At 42.9% G+C, this 20,683-nt stretch overlaps 1 protein-coding gene across 1 annotated transcript in view; it reads left to right on the forward strand.

Annotated features, from left to right (window-relative positions):
* The first annotated feature begins 15,024 nt into the window (after nt 1–15,024).
* LOC113431270 (immunoglobulin lambda-1 light chain-like) overlaps nt 15,025–20,683 on the forward strand; it is a 118,966-nt gene continuing 113,307 nt past the window's right edge. Inside the window, exons 1-2 of the mRNA XM_087942461.1 lie at nt 15,025–15,100; nt 15,295–15,601. Of these exons, the coding sequence (XP_087798587.1) occupies nt 15,058–15,100; nt 15,295–15,601 (350 nt within the window). The 5' untranslated portion in view covers nt 15,025–15,057. The remainder of the gene's footprint in view (nt 15,101–15,294; nt 15,602–20,683) is intronic.

Genomic DNA, 20,683 nt, shown 5'->3' on the forward strand with positions numbered 1-20,683 from the left:
GTGGAGAATAGAAGGAGAGAAGGTGGTGGAGGAAGAGGGAGAGAGAGGGAGAAGGAAAGAAGAGGAGGAGAAATGGAGGAGGAGGGGGGAGGAGAAGGAAGGAGACAGAGGGGGAGGAAGGAGGTGAAATGGGTGAGGAGGATGGAAAAAAGAGAAGGAGAAGAAGTGGTGGAGAATAGGAGAGGAGGAGGGGGGGAGAAGAGGAGGGGAAGAGGTGGTGGAGTGTAGGTTAAAGATCAGTAGGGGCTGCTGTTGTTTTTCCTATCAAAACTTCATCACCAATAACAACCACTCTTGAGTTTCTTGCACTTTACTTTCAAGGCATACATTTCAGGCACATGAAGGAGGAGAAAACAAATAATTTTCCCAAAAGGAAGTAGGCGAAGAGAAGGTCTAAAAAAAAAAGTGTAAACATCAGGAAGGGATTTTTCTTCTCTCGGTGAATGGCAGATTTGAACATTAAGTTGGACTCTCTGGGTTCAAATCCACCAAGTGTAAGAACCCAAGTGGGAAGACAATGGTTTATAATATATGTAAATTAAGGAAAAGAGGATGATGCTCAGCTGTTCATCACTCTGATAGACTTTAATCCATGCACTTCCATTCTGTAGAACATTTACAGTTCCATGACTTTGACCATCCAGATGAGAAGGAATAGACTTCTACTCCAAAATATATGGAGGACTCTAAGGATTCATCCCAAGCTTCTCCTTGTTGAGTTGACTTACAACAGTTTGTCTGGAGACTTAAGGAAATAGACTGTACCCATTATCAGAAGATCTAACTATCCTGCATTAAAAACGATAATTAATATGTTTTTGAAATAGTTCCGAATCACTACTGTGTTCACCCTTAGTCATATCAAACCTTTCTACCATAACCTCTTTGAAGTGAGTAGTGTGCAAAAGGTAGAAAGCACAACAAAATCCTTCCAACACAGACTCAGTAAAACAGGTACCAGAGTATTTCTTGTGATGGTTCCAACAGCCACAGACAGAAGTTAAAGGTGCAAGTGATTTGCATGAAGGAACCGATGTTTTGACCTCTGGGGATTTAAGAACAACTGGGTTGACCCCAAGAGAAGATTGTTTTGCGTGAAGAAGACAAACATGTCATATCTCCCCAGAATAAGCAGCATGTTCTTTCTGGTCTTATTCCTTGCCACTATGGGTGAGCTACATTGAGTTGGTGGAAGAGAGAAACGGTGTCTTTTCCAGAATGGTGGCCAAGGTATTCCCACAGTCCTTCCAATAAGCAGTTCTTTGATGTGTTCCCTTGCAGATCTCAGCCTTCAGCAGCTGCAAAGCCTGGGGGACCCACAATCGGTGCCTCTTGGTGGGACGGTCACCATATCTTGCAGATACTCTACTGTCATCACCAATGGCAATAACCCTTGGTGGGCCCAGCAACATCCAGGCAAACCACCCCGGCTTTTATTTTACAACACCAATATCAGAGTATCTGATGTTCCAGCCCGGTTCTCTGTATCCAAGTCGGGGAATGTCATGTCCCTGACCATAACAGGGGCCCTAGCAGAAGATGAAGCCCTCTATTACTGCTGCTTGAACCCAGGGAGTTCATGGCACAGCTGTTCAGTGCAATGGGGAAGGAAGACAAAAACTCTGTCCTTCTCGGCTCTCTTCAAGCATCATTCGCAGTTGTGAATCGACTTTTGAGCTTCCTGTTCATGTTGTAGTCAGTCTGCAGATGAAACGGTCTGCAGATGAAACATGATTAGAGCAGTGTTTTTTCATCCTTGACGACTTTATGGTGTGTCGATTTCAACTCCTGGAATTCCCCCAGCATGTTTTCTGAAAGAAGAATGCAAGACCCTTTCTTATTTTTCTTTCTGTTATGATTCACACTCTTTGGAATGGAGTCAAGGGGATCCAGACACAGCGGTCATAAGTCCAAGCTTCTGGGGATTTCAGGATCTCCTGGAACTGGATTTTTTTTTCCACTGTTGGTTCTGGATGGGGTAGATCATCCTCAAAGACAACTAGTATGTGATTTGGAGGTCCTTCAAGACTCAAGAGCAGCAGGAAACTCTTGGTTAAAGGTAAAGGTAAAGGTTCCCCTTGCACCTACGTGCTAGTCTGGTTCTAGGGGGCAGTGCTCATCTCTGTTACAAAGCCGAAGAGCCAGCGCTGTCCGAAGACATCTCCGTGGTCATGTGGCTGGCAGGACTGAACGCTGAAGACGAATGGAACGCTGTTCCCTTCCCACCAAAGGGGTCCCTATTTTTCTACTTGCATTTTTTACGTACTTTTGAACTGCTAGGTTGGCAGAAGCTGGGACAAGTAATGGGAGCACTCCATTACATGATGCTAGGGATTCGAACTGCCAACCTTCTGATCGACAAGCTCAGCGCCTTAGCCACTGAGCCACCATGTCCCCTTAGATACAGCAAACCCTGGTTACTTTCCCTCTATCTCAGACACCTCATGGTGGGATTCCTGAATACACTTTACCTGTGTCCACCCTTGGCAACCCCTTGAAAGTGTCAACTGGTACAACATGTATTGGCATAGGTGGTTATGGGTACACCTTGGCACATTCATAACCACTCATCTCTATTTCATGAGCTTTGTTGCTTACTAGTTGATTCTGGATGAAGTTCTTACCTAAAAGACCTTTCATGGTGCAAATCCAGCTTACTTGTGAGACCATTTATAATCGCTTCTGCCCTCCAGTAATATCTGATAAGTTGGGATAATCTATATTCTATCATGTATGCAATGTCATGGGCCTGTTAATCCTTCAAGATAATCCAGGCAAAATTGTGAGTACTTATATTACCTTTATTGTAAGCTTTCCTAAAGAGAATCTTACAAGTTAGAAAACATCTCTTCTGCCATCAGAATCACAGAATAACAAAATTAGAAGGGACCTTAGAGGTCTTCTAGTCCAACCTCCTGCTGAGGCAGGAAACCCTATAGCACTTCAGACAAATGGTTATCCAACATTTTTTTAAAAAACTTCCAGTGTTGGAGCATTCACAGCTTCTGGAGGTAAGTTGTTCCACTGATTAATTGTTCTAATTGTCAGGACATTTCTCCTTAGTCCTAGGTTGCTTCTCCCCTTGATTAGTTTTCACCCATTGCTTCTTGTCCTGCCTTCAGATGCTTTGGAGAATAGCTTGACTCCCTCTTGTTTGGGGCAACTCATGAGATATTGGAAGACTGCTATCCTGTAACCCCTGGTCCTTGTTTTCATCTCAGGATCCTCTGGTTCAGAGGTGGTCTTCAGCAGGTTCTGACCAGTTCTGGAGAACCGATAGTGGAAATTTTGAGTAGTTCAGAGAACTGGCAAATACCACCTCTGACTGGAAATTTTACAGTATCCTCCCCCTGCCATGCCCACCAGGCCATACACACAGAACCAGTAGAGAGAAAAAATTGAATCCCACCACTGCTCTGGTTCCACTTTATATTGTTACAGGACTGGCTACCTTATTTTTGGTGTTGTTGTAAGCTCAGCAATATCTTTTGTAGGCCAACAGGGTGCAGGCAAACACCTTCAGTTCCATGCACAACAAACCATGCTTGCTCTTAAAGACAAATGCCCATTTGCATATAGACATGCATTCTTCATCCGCTTGGGATTTAAGAGAGATCTGATGGATGCCAGTTTAAGAGACTTTCCTTCAGGAAGTTCACCCAGCTCTCCATCATGGCTTGGATACTTTTTCTCTTCCTAGTGCTATCTTTTTTTGGTAAGAGAAATAAAATCGAGGGAATAGCCCTTCCGAGAATCTCCCAGGTGCAGGCAAACGCAGGATTTCATCCTGGGGCATAGCATCCTTTTGTTTATTTCTATTTCCCCAAATTCTCTGTTCTCTTTCAGAGGCCAGTATCCAGCAACTTCAGAGTCTAAAGAATCCAGAATTTGTAGCTCCAGGAGGGACCATTACCATGTCCTGTAGATACGATGGAGGTGTCATCAGCGACAACAATTACCCTATATGGGTGCAACAGAAGGCAGAGGAGACCCCAAGGCTCTTAATACACAGCACCAGCACCAGACAACCAGGCATCCCAGCCCGTTTCTCTGGCTCCAGGTCAGGGAACACCATGTCTCTGACCATCACAGGGACCTTGGTGGAAGATGAGGCTACGTATTACTGTGCTGTCTGGACTGGAAGCGGGTGCACAGTGCTTGATTCAGATAGAGAAGCGAGACAAAAAACCTTACAGGAAATAAGCTCCTTCGATTAGCCTCGGTACGCTTACATGAGGGAAGCAACATATATTTGGAGCTCAATTGTGGTTGCAAGCTGAGGACTACCAGTATGGTATTAATCACTGAATGATCACTCTGGTGAAGCTTCATCCTCCATCATCTCCTTATTTGAGCATTATCCCAATTGTATCATATTTTTCTGGGAGGAGGGGGAAGGGGAGGAGGAGGAGATGGAGATGGAGATGGAGATGGAGATGGAGATGGAGATGGAGGAGGAGGAGGAGGAGGAGGAGGAGGAGAAGAAGAAGAAGAAGAAGAAGAAGAAGAAGAAGAAGAAGAAGAAGAAGAAGAAGAAGAAGAAGAAGAAGAAGAAGAAGAAGAAGAAGAAGAAGAAGAAGAAGAAGAAGAAGAAGAAGAAGAAGAAGAAGAAGAAGAAGAAGAAGAAGAAGAAGAAGAAGAAGAAGAAGAAGAAGAAGAAGAAGGTCAAATACTCTCTTGCTTGACTGGGAACTAGATGACCGCAACTACAAGGTCCCTTCCAACTCTGTTATTCTGTTATTATTAAGACAGGAGTGCTGTTGTTGTGTAGGGAGTGCTGTTGTTTTTCCTATTAAAATAACCATCACAACCATCCCTGGATTTCATGCACTTAATTATCAGAACATACTGAAAATTTCTGACATATGAGAAAACAAATAATTATCCCGAGAGGACCTAAAATAAGAGAACTATGCAAAGGAAGAGTTAGTGTAACTATCTGGGGGTAAGGAACTTTTCTCCTTTCTTTGACTAGAAGATTTGAAAATTTAAGTTGGACTCTAGGGGTTGAAATCTATCAAGACTAATCCTTAAGTAGGAGGAAATGGTTTAAATATGGAAATTGAGAAGAGGCTGATACCTGGTAGGGATGTTCATCAACTTTCTAGACTTTATTCCATGCACTGCCATTCTGTAGAATATTTGCTATTCCTGGCCTTTGGTCATCCAAATAAAAAATGCTAGTCCTGCAAAATATATGGTGGACTCCAAGGATTCATTCCAAGCTTCTCCTTGAAGACTTGACCTAGAACAGCTTGTTTGAAGACTAAGGAAAGACATTCTGCTCTTTATCAGATTTCCCACATTAAAAAAAAATAGTTTGCTTTGGAAATACTTTCTGGGTCTCAACTGAATTCATCCTTAATTATATCAAACATTTCTACCCCCACCTCTTTGAACCCAGTGATGTGTAGCAGATACAATTTAGAAGGCCCTTCAGAGACATGATCTGTCTAGCAGGTGCATGTGTCTATCTTGTGGTGGTTCCACCAGCCAGAGACAGAAGTTAAGGGTACAAAAGATTTGCATGAAGGAACCGATTTTTTTTTTACCTCTGTGGATTTAAGAACAACTGGGTTGACCCCAAGAGAAGATCCTTTTGCTTCAAGAAGATGAACATATTGTATCATCCTAGAATAAGCAGCATGTTCTTTCTGGCCATAGTCCTCGCCACCATTGGTGAGCTACATGGAGTTGATGGAAGAGAGAAGCTGTGTCTTCTCCAGAATGGTGGCCATGGCTTCTCCATAGTCCTGTAAATAAGCAGTTCTTTGCTGTGTTTCCTTGCAGATCTCAGCCTTCAGCAGCTGCAAAGCCTGAAGGATCCAGAATCGGTGCCCCTTGGTGGGACGGTCACCATATCTTGCAGATACTCTACTGGAATCATCTCTGACAACAATTATCCTTGGTGGGTCCAGCAACAACCAGGAAAATCACCCCGCCTCTTGGTTCACCATACTAGTGTCAAACCATCTGATGTTCCAGCCCGGTTCTCTGGATCCAGGTCAGGAAATGTGATGTCCCTGACCATAACAGGGGCTCTGGCAGAAGATGAAGCTCTCTATTACTGTTGCGTACACACAGGGAGTGCATGGCATAGTCGTTCAGTGCAATGGGGAAGGAAGACAAAAACTCTGTCCTTCTCGGCTCTCTTCAAGCATCATTCGCAGTTGTGAATCAACTTTTGAGCTTCCTGTTCATGTTGTAGTCAGTCTGCAGATGAAATGGGCAGAGAAGTTGAAAAGAAAGTTTGGAACAGATACAGGCATTCCATTGCATGGAGAAATCACTAATTTGGATTCAATTCAAATTTGAATACAAATCTTTCCATTGTTTTGTCGTTTTTTTTCTCTTTCTCATTCTCATTCTCCTTCCTTCATTCTTTCCGTCCTTCCTTCCTCCTTTCTTTCCTCCCCATCTCTCTCCTTCCCTTTCTCCCTCCTTCCTTCTCTCCCTCTCCCTCCCTCCTTTCCTCTCTCCCTCCCTCCCTCCCCGCATTCCATCTCCCTCCACCCCTTTCTCCCTCCCACCCTCTTTCCATCTCCCTCTCTCTTTCTCCCTCCTTCCTTCTCTCCCTCTCCTCCCTCCCTCCCTCCTTTCCATCTCCCTCTCTCTCTTTCTACCTCCTCTCCCTCTCCCTCCCTCCCTCCTTATATGCCCAATATTTGGGGGGTTATCTGTCTTCTCTAGCTTCCACCCATCCTCAATGGTTCTAATAAGGTTGACTCAGCCTTCCATCTTTCCGAGTGGAGTAAAATGAGGAGCCAGACTGTTGGGGGCAAGAGGCTAACTCTGTAAACCACTTAGAGAGGGCTGTAAAAGCACTGTGAAGCAGTCTAAGCCTATTGCTATTGGGAAATGGAATGTTGGCAAGAAAACAGCCAAGCTCAGAGTGCACCACACAAGACTCTATTGGCCTCCTGTTGGGTTTTTTGGCCAGTACCTGCGCAGACAAGAGAACAGTTAAGTTTTTGGGCCATCCGGTTCATTTCTGCCAGATGTTTTGAAATGCTCTTTCCTCTCCAAACTCTTCACTTCAGTCCTGAGCTGCAAATCTTTTCCTTTATTGGTGCTAAAAATTACATTAAGGCTATAATGATATAACCAGTTGAGGCCAGGACTGCTATATTTTCTAAACTTTGTCACTTTCATTCTACAGAAGAGTTTTGTTTTCAGAACGTCGGGTATTCAGACTGACAGTTGCAATGAGACAATAACACATTTCCTTGCTTATTTAAGGCTAATCTCCTTTTGCAATCTAATAGCAAGTCTGGTTTACATCATAAAACACACCCCAGAAGGAAGAAACAGGAGAAAATCAACTAGCCAATGCGTGACCTCTTCTTCTTGGTTCCTCTTAGCTTTCTCAAATTCTCAGATACTTCCTTCCTGCTGTCACACACCTACTTAGATTCTTAGAGATCTGATAGTATCTGAATTCCACAAGGGTGTTGTGATCAGTCTGGGATTTCATAGTGGGTGGAAGGAAAGGGAGCCACTGAATTATGGATTATGAATCATTTAACATAGAGATTCACCCAGATAAACAGCCATATTCTGGATCCTTATCCCACATTCCAGCTACAACCTAGCCATGTCTTCTCCTTTTCTATCTACTGCAAAGGTGGTATTCAGCCGGTTCTGACCAGTTCTGGAGAACTGGTAGCAGAAATTTTGAGTAGTTTGGAGAACCAGCAAATACCCCCTCTGACTGGCCCCACCAACCCCATCTCTACTCTGCCTCCCATTGAGTCCCAGCTGATCGGCTGGGTCTTCTTTGGTTGCCCTGCCCAGGAGAACGGAGCTGGAAAGGAGGTTAGTGGGGTGGGGAGGGAAGGGGGATTTTGCAGTAACCTTCCCCTGCCATGCCCACCAAGCCATGCCCACCAAGCCACGGCCACCAAGCCATGCCTACAGAACTGGTAATAAAAAATTTTGAATCCCACCCCTGGTCCACTGCCATAGTGATGGAAAACTTTTGATTTTCTAACATCAACCCTTCTGATCTGGGACGCTCACGTTCTTACTGATCAATTCTAAGTTTCTTTGGAGTCCTTCACTCTTCTCTTTCACATCTAACATTCCTCTCCCCTTTGGAATTACACTGCTTGGACTGAAACTTTCTCTGCTTCCTTTCGGATCTTTTGGTCCAGGTTGTCCTTAATCTTGTAGCCTTCTCTTTCAGCATCCCACAGAGAAAGAATCGGGATTTGTTGTTGACAAAATGAGTTGGAAACATTGCAGATTAATACAGCTCCTGCGATCAGCAGTGTCCCCATCAGAAACATAGGCAAAATAAGATACTCTTTAAAAGCTCCACTCATTTTTCTGGCTCTGTCAATAATTCTTCCAATTCTGTCTCCTTGAGCATCTTCAGTCCCTCTCAAATTGCCTACAACTGAACTCTACTTTGTTGCTTTTGTTGGTCTTAAACATTAGGTGTTTTTTAAAAAAATCTATGGTTTTATAAGGTTAGAGTTAGTTCTAGGGTTAGGGGTCCTAACCAGTGGTGAGATTCAAATTTTTTTTACTACCGTTTCTGTGGGTGTGGCTTGGTGGGCGTGGCAGGGGAAGGATACTGTAAAACCTCCAGTCAGAGGTGGTATTTGCTGGTTCTCCGAACTACTCAAAATTTCTGCTACCGGTTCTCCAGAACTGGTCAGAACCTGCTGAATACCACCTCTGGTCCTAACTATGTTCCCTTATGTTGCCATTTTTCTTTGTCCTTCACCTCCTTTAGGGTCATGAAAAAATAAATTTAAACATGCTATTTACATTTGATGTAGGTCGCTATACACCTCCTTTATTGTGACAAGGAGAGTCTTGGCATCTGCTTTGCCCAGGCTTGAGTGACATAACCAGTAGAGGTCAGGATTGCTGTGTTTTCAAAACTTAGTCTGAAATTTTACTCCACCGAGTTCTCCTTTAAGGAGGCTTGTTATTCAGGCTGTCAGTAATGATGAGAAAATGTGTTATTTCCCTTCTCAAGGGACAGAAAACAGATGAAAATCAAAATATAACAGAATGCATGGGAAAGAGTTTGAATATTAATCAATTTAAATAAATAAATAAATAGATTGTTGTCAACTCTTGGAGATCCTGTCAGATGAGCACAACAATTTTTCAGGAAAACATGAACTTGTGACCCAACATGGATGGTTGTCATTCTTAACATCCCTGAAATAAGTCACAATTTCCCTGAAAGGCTGAGAGAGATCTGTCTCACACTGAAGGAAGGAAGGATGAAGGACATAAAATAAAGACAATTTTCATGCATGCTTTCTACACCTCAGGTGAGCTGAAATCCTTTCCAAATGTTCTCACTTAACCAAACAGGATGGTCTCCTCAAAAGCTGCATCAGCAAATCATGATCTCCAAAATGAATAACAAAATAACAGAGTTGGAAGGGACCTTGGAGGTCTTCTCGTCCAACCCCTGCTCAGGCAGGAAGAAACAATCAAGGGAAGGTCTTTCCTTTCATCTGAAGCTGGCTTTGATATCTCAGGATGGTTCAATGAGCAGGAAGATCATTTGCATGAATTTGAATTCTCCACTGGCCAAAGGCTTAACAGCAGAGAGGACAGCTGGATCTGCAGATAATTCAGTTCTGACCCCCCACCTTCAACCATGGCTTGGCTGTGTCTTCTTCTCATCGTCTCCTCCTCTTTTTTGGGTAATTTATGTCTTGGGGTTTCTACTAAAACTGCTGTGACTGTAACCTTCCTCTATCTACTGATCATTCAGAGATCATCCCCTAATTTCTGTTCCTACCACACATTTCTTCTGATTGAAATGAAGATGGTGCTGATAGAGTCTTTCCTGTCAACTTTGTTGTCTTTCAGGGACTTTCTCCCAAGTTGTCCTGACTCAACCAGAATCTGTGTCTGGATCTCTTAGAGGGACAATCCGAATCACTTGTACTAAAAACAGTGGAACCCTTGACACAGGGGATTCTTCCTGGTATCAACAGAAGCCTGGAAATGCCCCCAAACTCCTTATATATGCTGATAGCAGCAGAGCCTCTGGAATCCCAGAACGATTCTCTGGTTCTATTGAAAACTCTAAAACATCTGCTGTGTTAACCATCTCCAGTCTTCAGGCAGAGGATGAAGCTGATTATTATTGCCTGTATCTTGTAAGTGCTGGCACTTTCACAGTGATACAAGCCCATTGAAGAGCTGAACAAAAACCTTGCAGCAGGTGCTGTCCGATATACATGACTTGCCAACGGGTGACATATTGTTCTTGGTTCCTCTTAAAATATCAGGTGTTTCCTCACGCCTGTCATTCTGTTTTAGACTCTTGGGGATGTGATGACATCTGAATTTTAGAAGGATGCTGCAATTGGACAGGGACTTTATGGTGGGTGGATGGAATGGGATCAGTTGACCTGTGGATACGTCTCATTTAGCATTCAGATCCACTCAAAGCACTTCACATAATATCCCATTTGGAGACAACAGCCATGTTGCACATCTTTATTCAACATTCCACCTATGGGCTGGCCTTCTCTACTCCTGATCTTATCCACCTTCTGATCTGGACACACACTTTTTGATTCTTATTGATCATTTCTGTTCAGAGAAGCTTCTTCTGAGTCCATCACTCATCCTTTTCCAATTTAACGTTTCTCCCCCCTTTTGAAATTACACCTCCTTGGTGGAAATTCTTCTTTACTCTTTAACGTCTTTCAAGATTTTGGCCCTGGTTGTTTTGAATCAGCCCCCTTCTCGTTCAGCATCATTTGGAGAAACAGTGAGAATCTTTTGTACCAAAAGGAGTAGGAAGAAATTGAAAATTAATACAACACCTTAGATCAGATATACGAGCAAACTAAGAGACCCTTTAAAATCTCAGCTCCCTTTTCTGGCTCTGTCAACAGTTCTTCCAATTTTGAATCTTTGGACTCTCCAAACATTCTCACATTGCTTACAAGGGAACTTCTCCTGTATGGTTTTGTTTGTCGTCCACTTTAGGTTTTTTAAAAAAATTCTGTGTTTCTGGTTCAAAACTATGTTTTCCTTCCCATTCCTCCTTCTCACCCACCATCTTTAGAGTCATGAAAAAGTGGGTGTAAACTTGCCATTTCCTTTGATGTTGGTCACTATGCTTCCTCTTTATTTTTGCTGAAGAGAATCTTGGCACCTGCCTTGGCCAACACCAAAACTACCTTGAGGTTATAGTGACTCAACCAGTAGAGGTCAGAATTGCCATGTCAAACTCAGTCTGACATTTTAGTCCAAGGAGCAGTTCTAGTTGATGGAAGCTTGATTTTCAGGTTGATGGCAGGGATGAGAAAACATGTTTTTCCCTCTAGATAAGGCTGGTAATATCCCTATGTTGGTCTAATTGCAATGGTGGTTTATAGCATAGGATAGAAACACAGAAGGGAGAAACAAAGGATGATAATCAACTAGGCTGAGGAGTTTACTTCTGAGTCATGATAGTCCACCTTCAGTTCTTTGTAGTGGAGAAGCAAATATGGAATTTATTCACTGCCCACTATTTGAGTCGTATTTCTCTTCCCACGAAACACAACTAACCAAAACAGGGTAAAAATCAAAACATGGCAGAATCCATGGGAAACAACAGTAATATTAGTAAATTTAAGCAAACAAATAAAGAAATTCTTCAATCTGTGGGGTCTACTGGATCCTGAATAAGAATCTTGAGATTATTTCTTATGCTGATATATTGTCTTTCCTGCTAGATATCTTGAGGTCTATGGAGATTCTCAATCATCCAGGTCATGGTTGTCTCAAAAGTGATTTTTTTTCTCCCAAAAGGCAACTCGACTATGTTTTTCCTTGAGGAAGAAATGTTCTTTCTTTGAAGAAGAAGTTTCCCTTCTCATCCAAGAGGCTTCATCAGGTCTGACACATCTTCCCACCATCCTGTCAGAACTGGTGAAGCCTCTTGAATGAGAAGGGAAGCTTCTTCTTCAAGGGAAAAAAATCAATTCTTTCTCAAGAAAAAACATAGTCCAGTTGCCTTTTTGAAAAAAGGCACCTTGAGGTATCTTGATGATTTTACTATTTTACTATTTTCCTAGAGAAATTATATATAGTGAAATAGAGCAAATGAAGACCATGGATGAAGACAACCCAACAATCTTAAGGGTAGAGTTGGGATTTCATCCTAAGATTCTCCAGTTCATGCTATGAACCCTTATCCAACCTATTTATCGATTCATCTCTAAGCTCACAAATGTCATGTGTTAATCAATAACTTACAGTCTGCACCTTTTGCTAACTGTACACTCCTCCTGATTGGCCAAAGCAGGGATCTGCATGGTTTTGAGAACAACCTAATTTGCATGCTACTTGTATTTCCCCCCTCTAGGGATTTAAGAGAGGCCAGGTTGAAGCCAATGACTGATGGATTCGTCTAGGAAGATTATCTAATTGTCCATCATGGCTTGGGTACTTCTGCTCCTCACCATCCTGTCTTCCTTAGGTGAGACCAAGGGAATCAGAGGACAGGAGGGAAAAATCCTTTTGGTGGTCTTCATGTGGAATGCAGTGCTGGCTGTGGTTTGGCTGCATAGGGTAGATTTTCCTTATGTTCCTTAATTCCATGTTTTATTTTGTTTCCTAAATTCCACGTCCTCTTTCAGGAGCAAGCATCCAGCAGCTGCAGAGCTTGAAAGATCCAGATTTTGTAGCTCAAGGAGGGACCATCACCATGTCCTGTAGATACAGTGGAGGAACCATCGCTGACAACAATTACCCACGATGGATCCAGCACAAGGCAGAGGAGACCCCAAGGCTCTTAATACACAGCACCAGCAGCAGGCCTTCAGGTGTCCCAGCCCGCTTCTCTGGCTCCAGGTCAGGGAACATCATGTCTCTGACCATCACAGGTGCCTTGGTGGAAGACGAGGCTACATATTACTGTGTAGTTTGGATCGGGAACGGGTGCACAGTGCTTGATTTGAATAGAGAAGTGAGACCAAAACCCCTTGAAAGGAAGTGAAACATTTTTATTGGTTTGGTTTTCCCTGCTAATAAAGAAGACCTTAAGTCCACCAAGACATGACATGATTGTATCTTTTCTCTCTCTCTTAAAAACAGAAGCATCTCTTTCTAAACTCAACATCAACGCGGATCTTAGAAACAAGGACAAAATGCCAAATAGGGTTTGGTGCAGTGGTTAGAATGCAGTCCTGCAGGCTACTTCTGCTGGCTGCCTGCAATTTGGCAGTTTGAATCCCACCAGGGTCCAGGTTGACTCAGCCTTCCGTCCTTCCGAGGTGGGTAAAATGAGGAGCTAGATTGTAGGGGGAAAGTGGCTGACTCTGTAAACCGCTTTGAGAGGGCTGTAAAAGCACTGTAAAGTGGCATGTAAATCTAAGTGCTATTGCTGCTTTCATTCCTTCCATCCATTCATCCTATTATAATGCAGCATTGCAGCCTTACTCTGCACACAGCTAGCAGTTCGATCCCAACCAGCTTAAGGTTGACTCAGCCTTCTATCCTTCTGAGGTGGGTGAAATGAAGACCCAGATTGTAGGGGGCAAGAGGCTGACTCTTTAAACCGCTTAAAGAGGGCTGTGAAGCACTGTAAAGCGGTATATAAGTCTAAGTGCTATTGCTATGGTTCATCCTGGTAAACAATAAAGTCATTTAAATGGGCCAGGAAGGGAGGCAATGCCATTAGCCTTCATTCTTTGGGGAAACCTTATGAGTTTAGCTGCAGTCCAGGTTGACTGGTGTCCTTTTGTATACACCTAGAACTGGGTTTGATCTGGGCAGAAATCCTTCATCTCATTTTAATACTGATGAATGGCCCTTTGGTCCCACCCTTTGCTTCTCTGTCTGCACCCCACATTGAAATCCTATATCAGCCAAGTCACCAGATGCATCTGATGAAGTGGGCTGCAGCTCATAAATGTTTTGGACTTTTAATAGTATATGTTTGTTGTAGAAAGGTCTATTGTAGTCCTGATTCAGGAGAAAGCCTCTAGGAAGTGCCATGGATTGAGCTTTTGTTTTATATTATGTTGGGAATCCAGCTCCAATCTTTGTAGTCCATATGGCCACTGAAGTGGATTTTTGTCTATTCTATTCTTGGAGATTCCCTCTGATGAAGGAAAACAACTTTCAGAAAAACATGAATCAGTAACTAACAAAGATGGTTTTCATTCCTACCATCCCTGAAGGCCATAATTCCCCTTAAAATCTGAGAGGGGAACCTCTCTAAGTGGTTTACAGAGTCAGCTTATTGACCCCAACAATCTGGGTCCTCATTTTACCCACCTCGGAAGGATGGAGCTCCTTAATAATGCTGACACCTTATTAATTTAGCTGTAGTTCAGGTTGACTGGTGTCCTTTTGCCAATTAAGATTTTCTGTATATCTAAAACTGGGTTTTATCTGGGGAGAAATCTTCCATTTCCTAATATTGATGAATGGCCCTTCTGTGTCCATCACTCTTCCCTTTCAGACCAAACATTTCTCTCCCCTTTGAAATTACAGCTCCTTGGTGGGAACTGCTCTTTACTCTTTGCTTCCTTTCAAAATTTTGGCCCTGGTTGTCTTATATCATGGTGGGGCACCAGCTCTTATCTTAGTACAGTAGTCCATGTAGCTTCCGAACTGATTTTTTTTTTGACAACTCTGATGAGCACTGCAGCTTTTGTGGGAAACACAAATTTGTGACCTAAGGTAGACAGTTGTCGCTCCTAACATCTCTAAAATGGGCCATAATTTCCCTGGATTGCTGAGTGGAATGTTTCTCAGCCTGAACAAAGAATGATCAAGGAGAGAAAGAGAGGTCATGTCTCATGTAAGCTTTGTCCTCTGCAATTGCTCCAACATCCTTCCCAAAAGTTCTCGCTTCCACAAACACTGCACCAGCAAATCTTAACGCTTGTAGAGGATGAAACCTCAAAGGATGATCTTCCCTCTTATCTGTGGCAAGCTCTCATATCTGAGGAAGATTCAATGAGCAGGCAGATCATTTGCATGAATTTGAATTCCCCACTGGCCAAAGGCTTAAGAGCAGAGAAGACAGCCGGATCTGCAGACAATTCATTCCTGACCCCATCTTCCACCATGGTTTGGCTGCCTCTTCTCATCCTTTCCTCTTCCTTTATGGGTAATTGATAAGTTGGGGTATTTATTTTAAAAGGCTGGGACTTTTATACTCTTCCTCCATCACCTAAAAATTCAGGGCAGTGGTTTCTCCTCTACTTCTTTGATTTTAGATGTCTGTTCCTACCACACATTTATCCTAAGTTCAATGAACGTCATTGCTGATTGAATCCTCCTGTCATTTTTGCTTTTTTTCAGGAAGTTTTTCGCAGTTTGTCCTGAATCAACCAACTTCTGCCTCTGGATCTCCTGGAGGGACAGTCCAAATCACTTGTACTATAAGCAGTGGAACAATTGGAACAGGTTATTCCTCCTGGTATCAACAGAAGCCTGGAACCTCCCCCAAACTCTTTATATATTATGATAACAACAGAGCCTCTGGAATCCCAGCACGATTCTCCGGTTCTGTTGAAAACTCCAGAAAATCTGCTGTGTTAAGCATCTCCAGTCTTGAGGCAGAGGATGAAGCTGATTATTATTGCCTCTCTTATGCAGGTGGTGGCAAGTGCACAGTGTTACAATCCCACTGAAGAGCTGAACAAAAACCTTGCAGCAGGTGATCTCTGATATGCACGACTTGCAAATATGTGAAATAGTGTTCTTGGTTCCTCTTAGCCTTCTCAAGCTGTCAGGTTCTTCTTCTGTTGGCGCTACTCTCTTTTAGACTCTTGGGGATATCATGGCATTTGAATTCTAGAAGGACACTGCCATTGGACTAGGACTTCATGGTGGTCAGAAGGAAAGGGGTCAGCTGAAGTATGACTATGCCTTATTTAACACAGAATTTCTGCCCTGTGTTCTTCACAGCCTCTTTGAAGGCTGTAGCCATTTAACAGAACAACAGAGGTGGAAGGGATCTTGGAGGTCTTCTATCCCAACCCCTGCTCAGGCAGGCAGGAACCTTTCTCCTGTTATTTATTTATTTTATCTGAAGCAGGTTTTGATATCTGAGGAAGATTCAGTGAGCAGGCAGATCATTTGCATGAGTTTGAATTCCCCACTGGCCAAAGGCTTAAGAGCAGAGAGGACAGCTGGATCTGCAGACAATTCAATCCTGACCCCAATCCTGAACTCTGAACCCTCCAACCCTGGCTTGGTTGCCTCTTCTTCTCATCGTCTCCTCCTCTTTTATGGGTAATTTATGTCTTGGGATTTGTACTCTAAAATTGATGTGACTATAGCCTTCCAACCACCTGCTAATTTTTGTGCCTACCACACATTTCCTTCTGGTTTAAATGTACATTGTGCTCATTGAGTCTTTCCTGTCATCTTTGCTTTCTTACAGGGACTTTCTCCCAACTTGTCATGACTCAAGGTGCATCTGTCTCTATTCTTGGATCATACCAGTCTTCCTGGTATCAACAGAAGGCTGGAAATGCCCCCAAAGTCCTTATATATGTGATAGCAGCAGAGCCTCTGGAATCCCAGAATGATTCTCCGGTTCTATTGAAAACTCTAGAAAAACTGCTGTGTTAACCATCTCCAATCTTCAGACAGAAGATGAAGCTGATTATTATTGCCTGTATTATACAGGTAGTGGCAAGCACAGAGTGATACAATCCCACTGAAGAGCTGAACAAAAACTTTGCAGTAGGTGCACGACTTGCAAATGTGTGACATATTGTGCTTGGTTCCTCTTAGCCTTCCCAAACTGTCATGTGTTTCCTCGCTCCTGTCACTCCATTTTAGACTCTTGGGGATGTGATGACATCTAAACTTTAGAAGGATGCTTCAATTGGACTGGGACTTTATGGTGGGTGGATAGAATGGGATCAGTTGACCTGTGAGTACATCTCATTTGGCATAGAGCTTCACTCAGAGCACTTCATGTAATGGCCCATTGGGTGATATATTGTCCATCTTTATCCCGCATTCCAACTATGGGCTGGTCTTCTCTCCTCCTGATCTTATCAAACTTCTGATCTGGACACCCAGTTTTTGGTTCTTATTGATCATTTCTGTACAGGGAAGCTTCTTCTGTGTCCATCACTCTTCCCTTTCAGACCAAATATTTCTCTCCCCTTTGAAATTACAGCTCCTTGGTGGGAACTGCTCTTTACTCTTTGCTTCCTTTCAAAATTTTGGCCCTGGTTGTCTTATATCATGGTGGGGCACCAGCTCTTATCTTAGTACAGTAGTCCATGTAGCTTCCGAACTGATTTTTTTTTGTCAACTCTGATGAGCACTGCAGCTTTTGTGGGAAACACAAATTTGTGACCTAAGATAGACAGTTGTCGCTCCTAACATCTCTAAAATGGGCCATAATTTCCCTGGATTGCTGAGTGGAATGTTTCTCAGCCTGAACAAAGAATGATCAAGGAGAGAAAGAGTGGTCATGTCTCATGTAAGCTTTGTCCTCTGCAATTGCTCTAACATCCTTCCCAAAAGTTCTCGCTTTGCTAAATGGGAGTGTCCACAAACACTGCACCAGCAAATCTTAACGCTTGTAGAGGATGAAACCTCAAAGGATGATCTTCCCTCTTATCTGAGGCAAGCTCTCATATCTGGGAAGATTCAATGAGCAGGCAGATCATTTGCATGAATTTGAATTCCCCACTGGCCAAAGGCTTAAGAGCAGAGAGGACAGCCGGATCTGCAGACAATTCATTCCTGACCCCATCTTCCACCATGGTTTGGCTGCCTCTTCTCATCCTTTCCTCTTCCTTTATGGGTAATTGATAAGTTGGGATATTTATTTTAAAAGGCTGGGACTTTTATACTCTTCCTCCATCACCTAAAAATTCAGGGCAGTGGTTTCTGTTCCTACCACACATTTCTCCTAAGTTCAATGAACGTCATTGCTGATTGAATCCTCCTGTCATTTTTGCTTTTTTCAGGAAGTTTTTCGCAGTTTGTCCTGAATCAACCAACTTCTGCCTCTGGATCTCCTGGAGGGACAGTCCAAATCACTTGTACTATAAGCAGTGGAACAATTGGAACAGGTTATTCCTCCTGGTATCAACAGAAGCCTGGAACCTCCCCCAAACTCTTTATATATTATGATAACAACAGAGCCTCTGGAATCCCAGCACGATTCTCCGGTTCTGTTGAAAACTCCAGAAAATCTGCTGTGTTAAGCATCTCCAGTCTTGAGGCAGAGGATGAAGCTGATTATTATTGCCTCTCTTATGCAGGTGGTAGCAAGTGCACAGTGTTACAATCCCACTGAAGAGCTGAACAAAAACCTTGCAGCAGGTGATCTCTGATATACACGACTTGCAAATATGTGAAATAGTGTTCTTGGTTCCTCTTAGCCTTCTCAAGCTGTCAGGTTCTTCTTCTGTTGGCGCTACTCTCTTTTAGACTCTTGGGGATATCATGGCATTTGAATTCTAGAAGGACACTGCCATTGGACTAGGACTTCATGGTGGTCAGAAGGAAAGGGGTCAGCTGAAGTATGACTATGCCTTATTTAACACAGAATTTCTGCCCTGTGTTCTTCACAGCCTCTTTGAAGGCTGTAGCCATTTAACAGAACAACGGAGGTGGAAGGGATCTTGGAGGTCTTCTATCCCAACCCCTGCTCAGGCAGGCAGGAACCTTTCTCCTGTTATTTATTTATTTTATCTGAAGCAGGTTTTGATATCTGAGGAAGATTCAGTGAGCAGAGCAGATCATTTGCATGAGTTTGAATTCCCCACTGGCCAAAGGCTTAAGAGCAGAGAGGACAGCTGGATCTGCAGACAATTCAATCCTGACCCCAATCCTGAACTCTGAACCCTCCAACCCTGGCTTGGTTGCCTCTTCTTCTCATCGTCTCCTCCTCTTTTATGGGTAATTTATGTCTTGGGATTTGTACTCTAAAATTGATGTGACTATAGCCTTCCAACCACCTGCTAATTTTTGTGCCTACCACACATTTCCTTCTGGTTTAAATGTACATTGTGCTCATTGAGTCTTTCCTGTCATCTTTGCTTTCTTACAGGGACTTTCTCCCAACTTGTCATGACTCAAGGTGCATCTGTCTCTATTCTTGGATCATACCAGTCTTCCTGGTATCAACAGAAGGCTGGAAATGCCCCAAAGTCCTTATATATGTGATAGCAGCAGAGCCTCTGGAATCCCAGAATGATTCTCCGGTTCTATTGAAAACTCTAGAAAAACTGCTGTGTTAACCATCTCCAATCTTCAGACAGAAGATGAAGCTGATTATTATTGCCTGTATTATACAGGTAGTGGCAAGCACAGAGTGATACAATCCCACTGAAGAGCTGAACAAAAACTTTGCAGTAGGTGCACGACTTGCAAATGTGTGACATATTGTGCTTGGTTCCTCTTAGCCTTCCCAAACTGTCATGTGTTTCCTCGCTCCTGTCACTCCATTTTAGACTCTTGGGGATGTGATGACATCTGAGTTTTAGAAGGATGCTTCAATTGGACTGGGACTTTATGGTGGGTGTGTTAGGTATAACATTGATACCAAATATGGTTTGGGTGAATAAATATATAAAACTTAGATATCATGGTTTAAGTGCTTATCACTTTAAGCACAATGCAGCAGGAAATTAGCCGATTAAGGGTGCGGCTAGAAGTTACAATATAAGGAAGCATTAGAAGCTGGAAAGCTTACTGTGAGTCTACTGTCTGGCTGTAACTGTTACTGTGTGCTGCTGCGACTAACTGTGATTACTGACTGTGAGTGCCTGTGACTGAACTGTTATTGTTTGCTACTGTCTGCTGAATATCCAGCGTTTGTTTCTCTGGAGAGTGAAACCGGAGGAGGAGAAGATATCTTTATCGGCTGATAAAGATATTGCAAGGACTCTTGACTTGGACTATACTAGTGAGTCTTACTGGATGGAAATACTGTGAATGACTTAATGGACTGAATGACAATGCTTAAACTCTAACTGGATTAAAAACTATTTAAACTACAAACAGTGTTTGTGTTCAGTGTGTGTATACTCTGGGGCCCTTCCTCTCGTTTGGCTGCCTGGCTTGACTACTGCTGCAATACTCTGCTAGGGGTTAATTCCAAACCCTAACATTGGTTATGGGCCCAGCAGCATAGTCTAACTAACCAGGATATAGCAGAGAGAGTTGGTGTGAGTTGCACATTACTGTAAAAACAAACTGTTTTAATTAGTTTAAAATAGTCAAAAATATCTGAAGAGTAATGGCACAAGTAAATTTGTCACAACTGTCCATGATATCCAGGCTGGATGGAACAAACTATGTTTCATGGTCAATGAAATGTAGTTTACTTCTACGCAGAGAAGGTTTGTGGGACATTATAGCAAACCCACCAGATGTGAGTAGCTGGGATCCTGCTAATGATGATGATAAAGAAAAGTTACAAGACTTTAAACTGAAGAATGAGCAGGCTTTATGCATCATAGGACTGACTCTCTGTGATCAGCAGCTTGTCCATATTCGTGGAGAAGAAAATGCTGCAAACTGCTGGGAGAACCTCAGGAAGATTTATGTTCGGGACAGTGTAGGAGCACATATAAATCTTACACGGAAGCTTTTCGAACGCATCTTCAGAGGAATGGAGATATGTTAGTTCATTTAAACTGTATGAAGAGCATTTTCAAGATTTGCAAGAAAAAGAGCTTATATTTAATGAACTGCAACAAGTCTACAT

The sequence above is a fragment of the Notechis scutatus genome, chromosome 13 (assembly GCF_049901735.1).
Source record: "Notechis scutatus isolate UNSWTSFEM ecotype Mainland chromosome 13, rNotScu1.2, whole genome shotgun sequence".
NCBI classification, from domain to species: Eukaryota; Metazoa; Chordata; class Lepidosauria; order Squamata; family Elapidae; genus Notechis; species Notechis scutatus.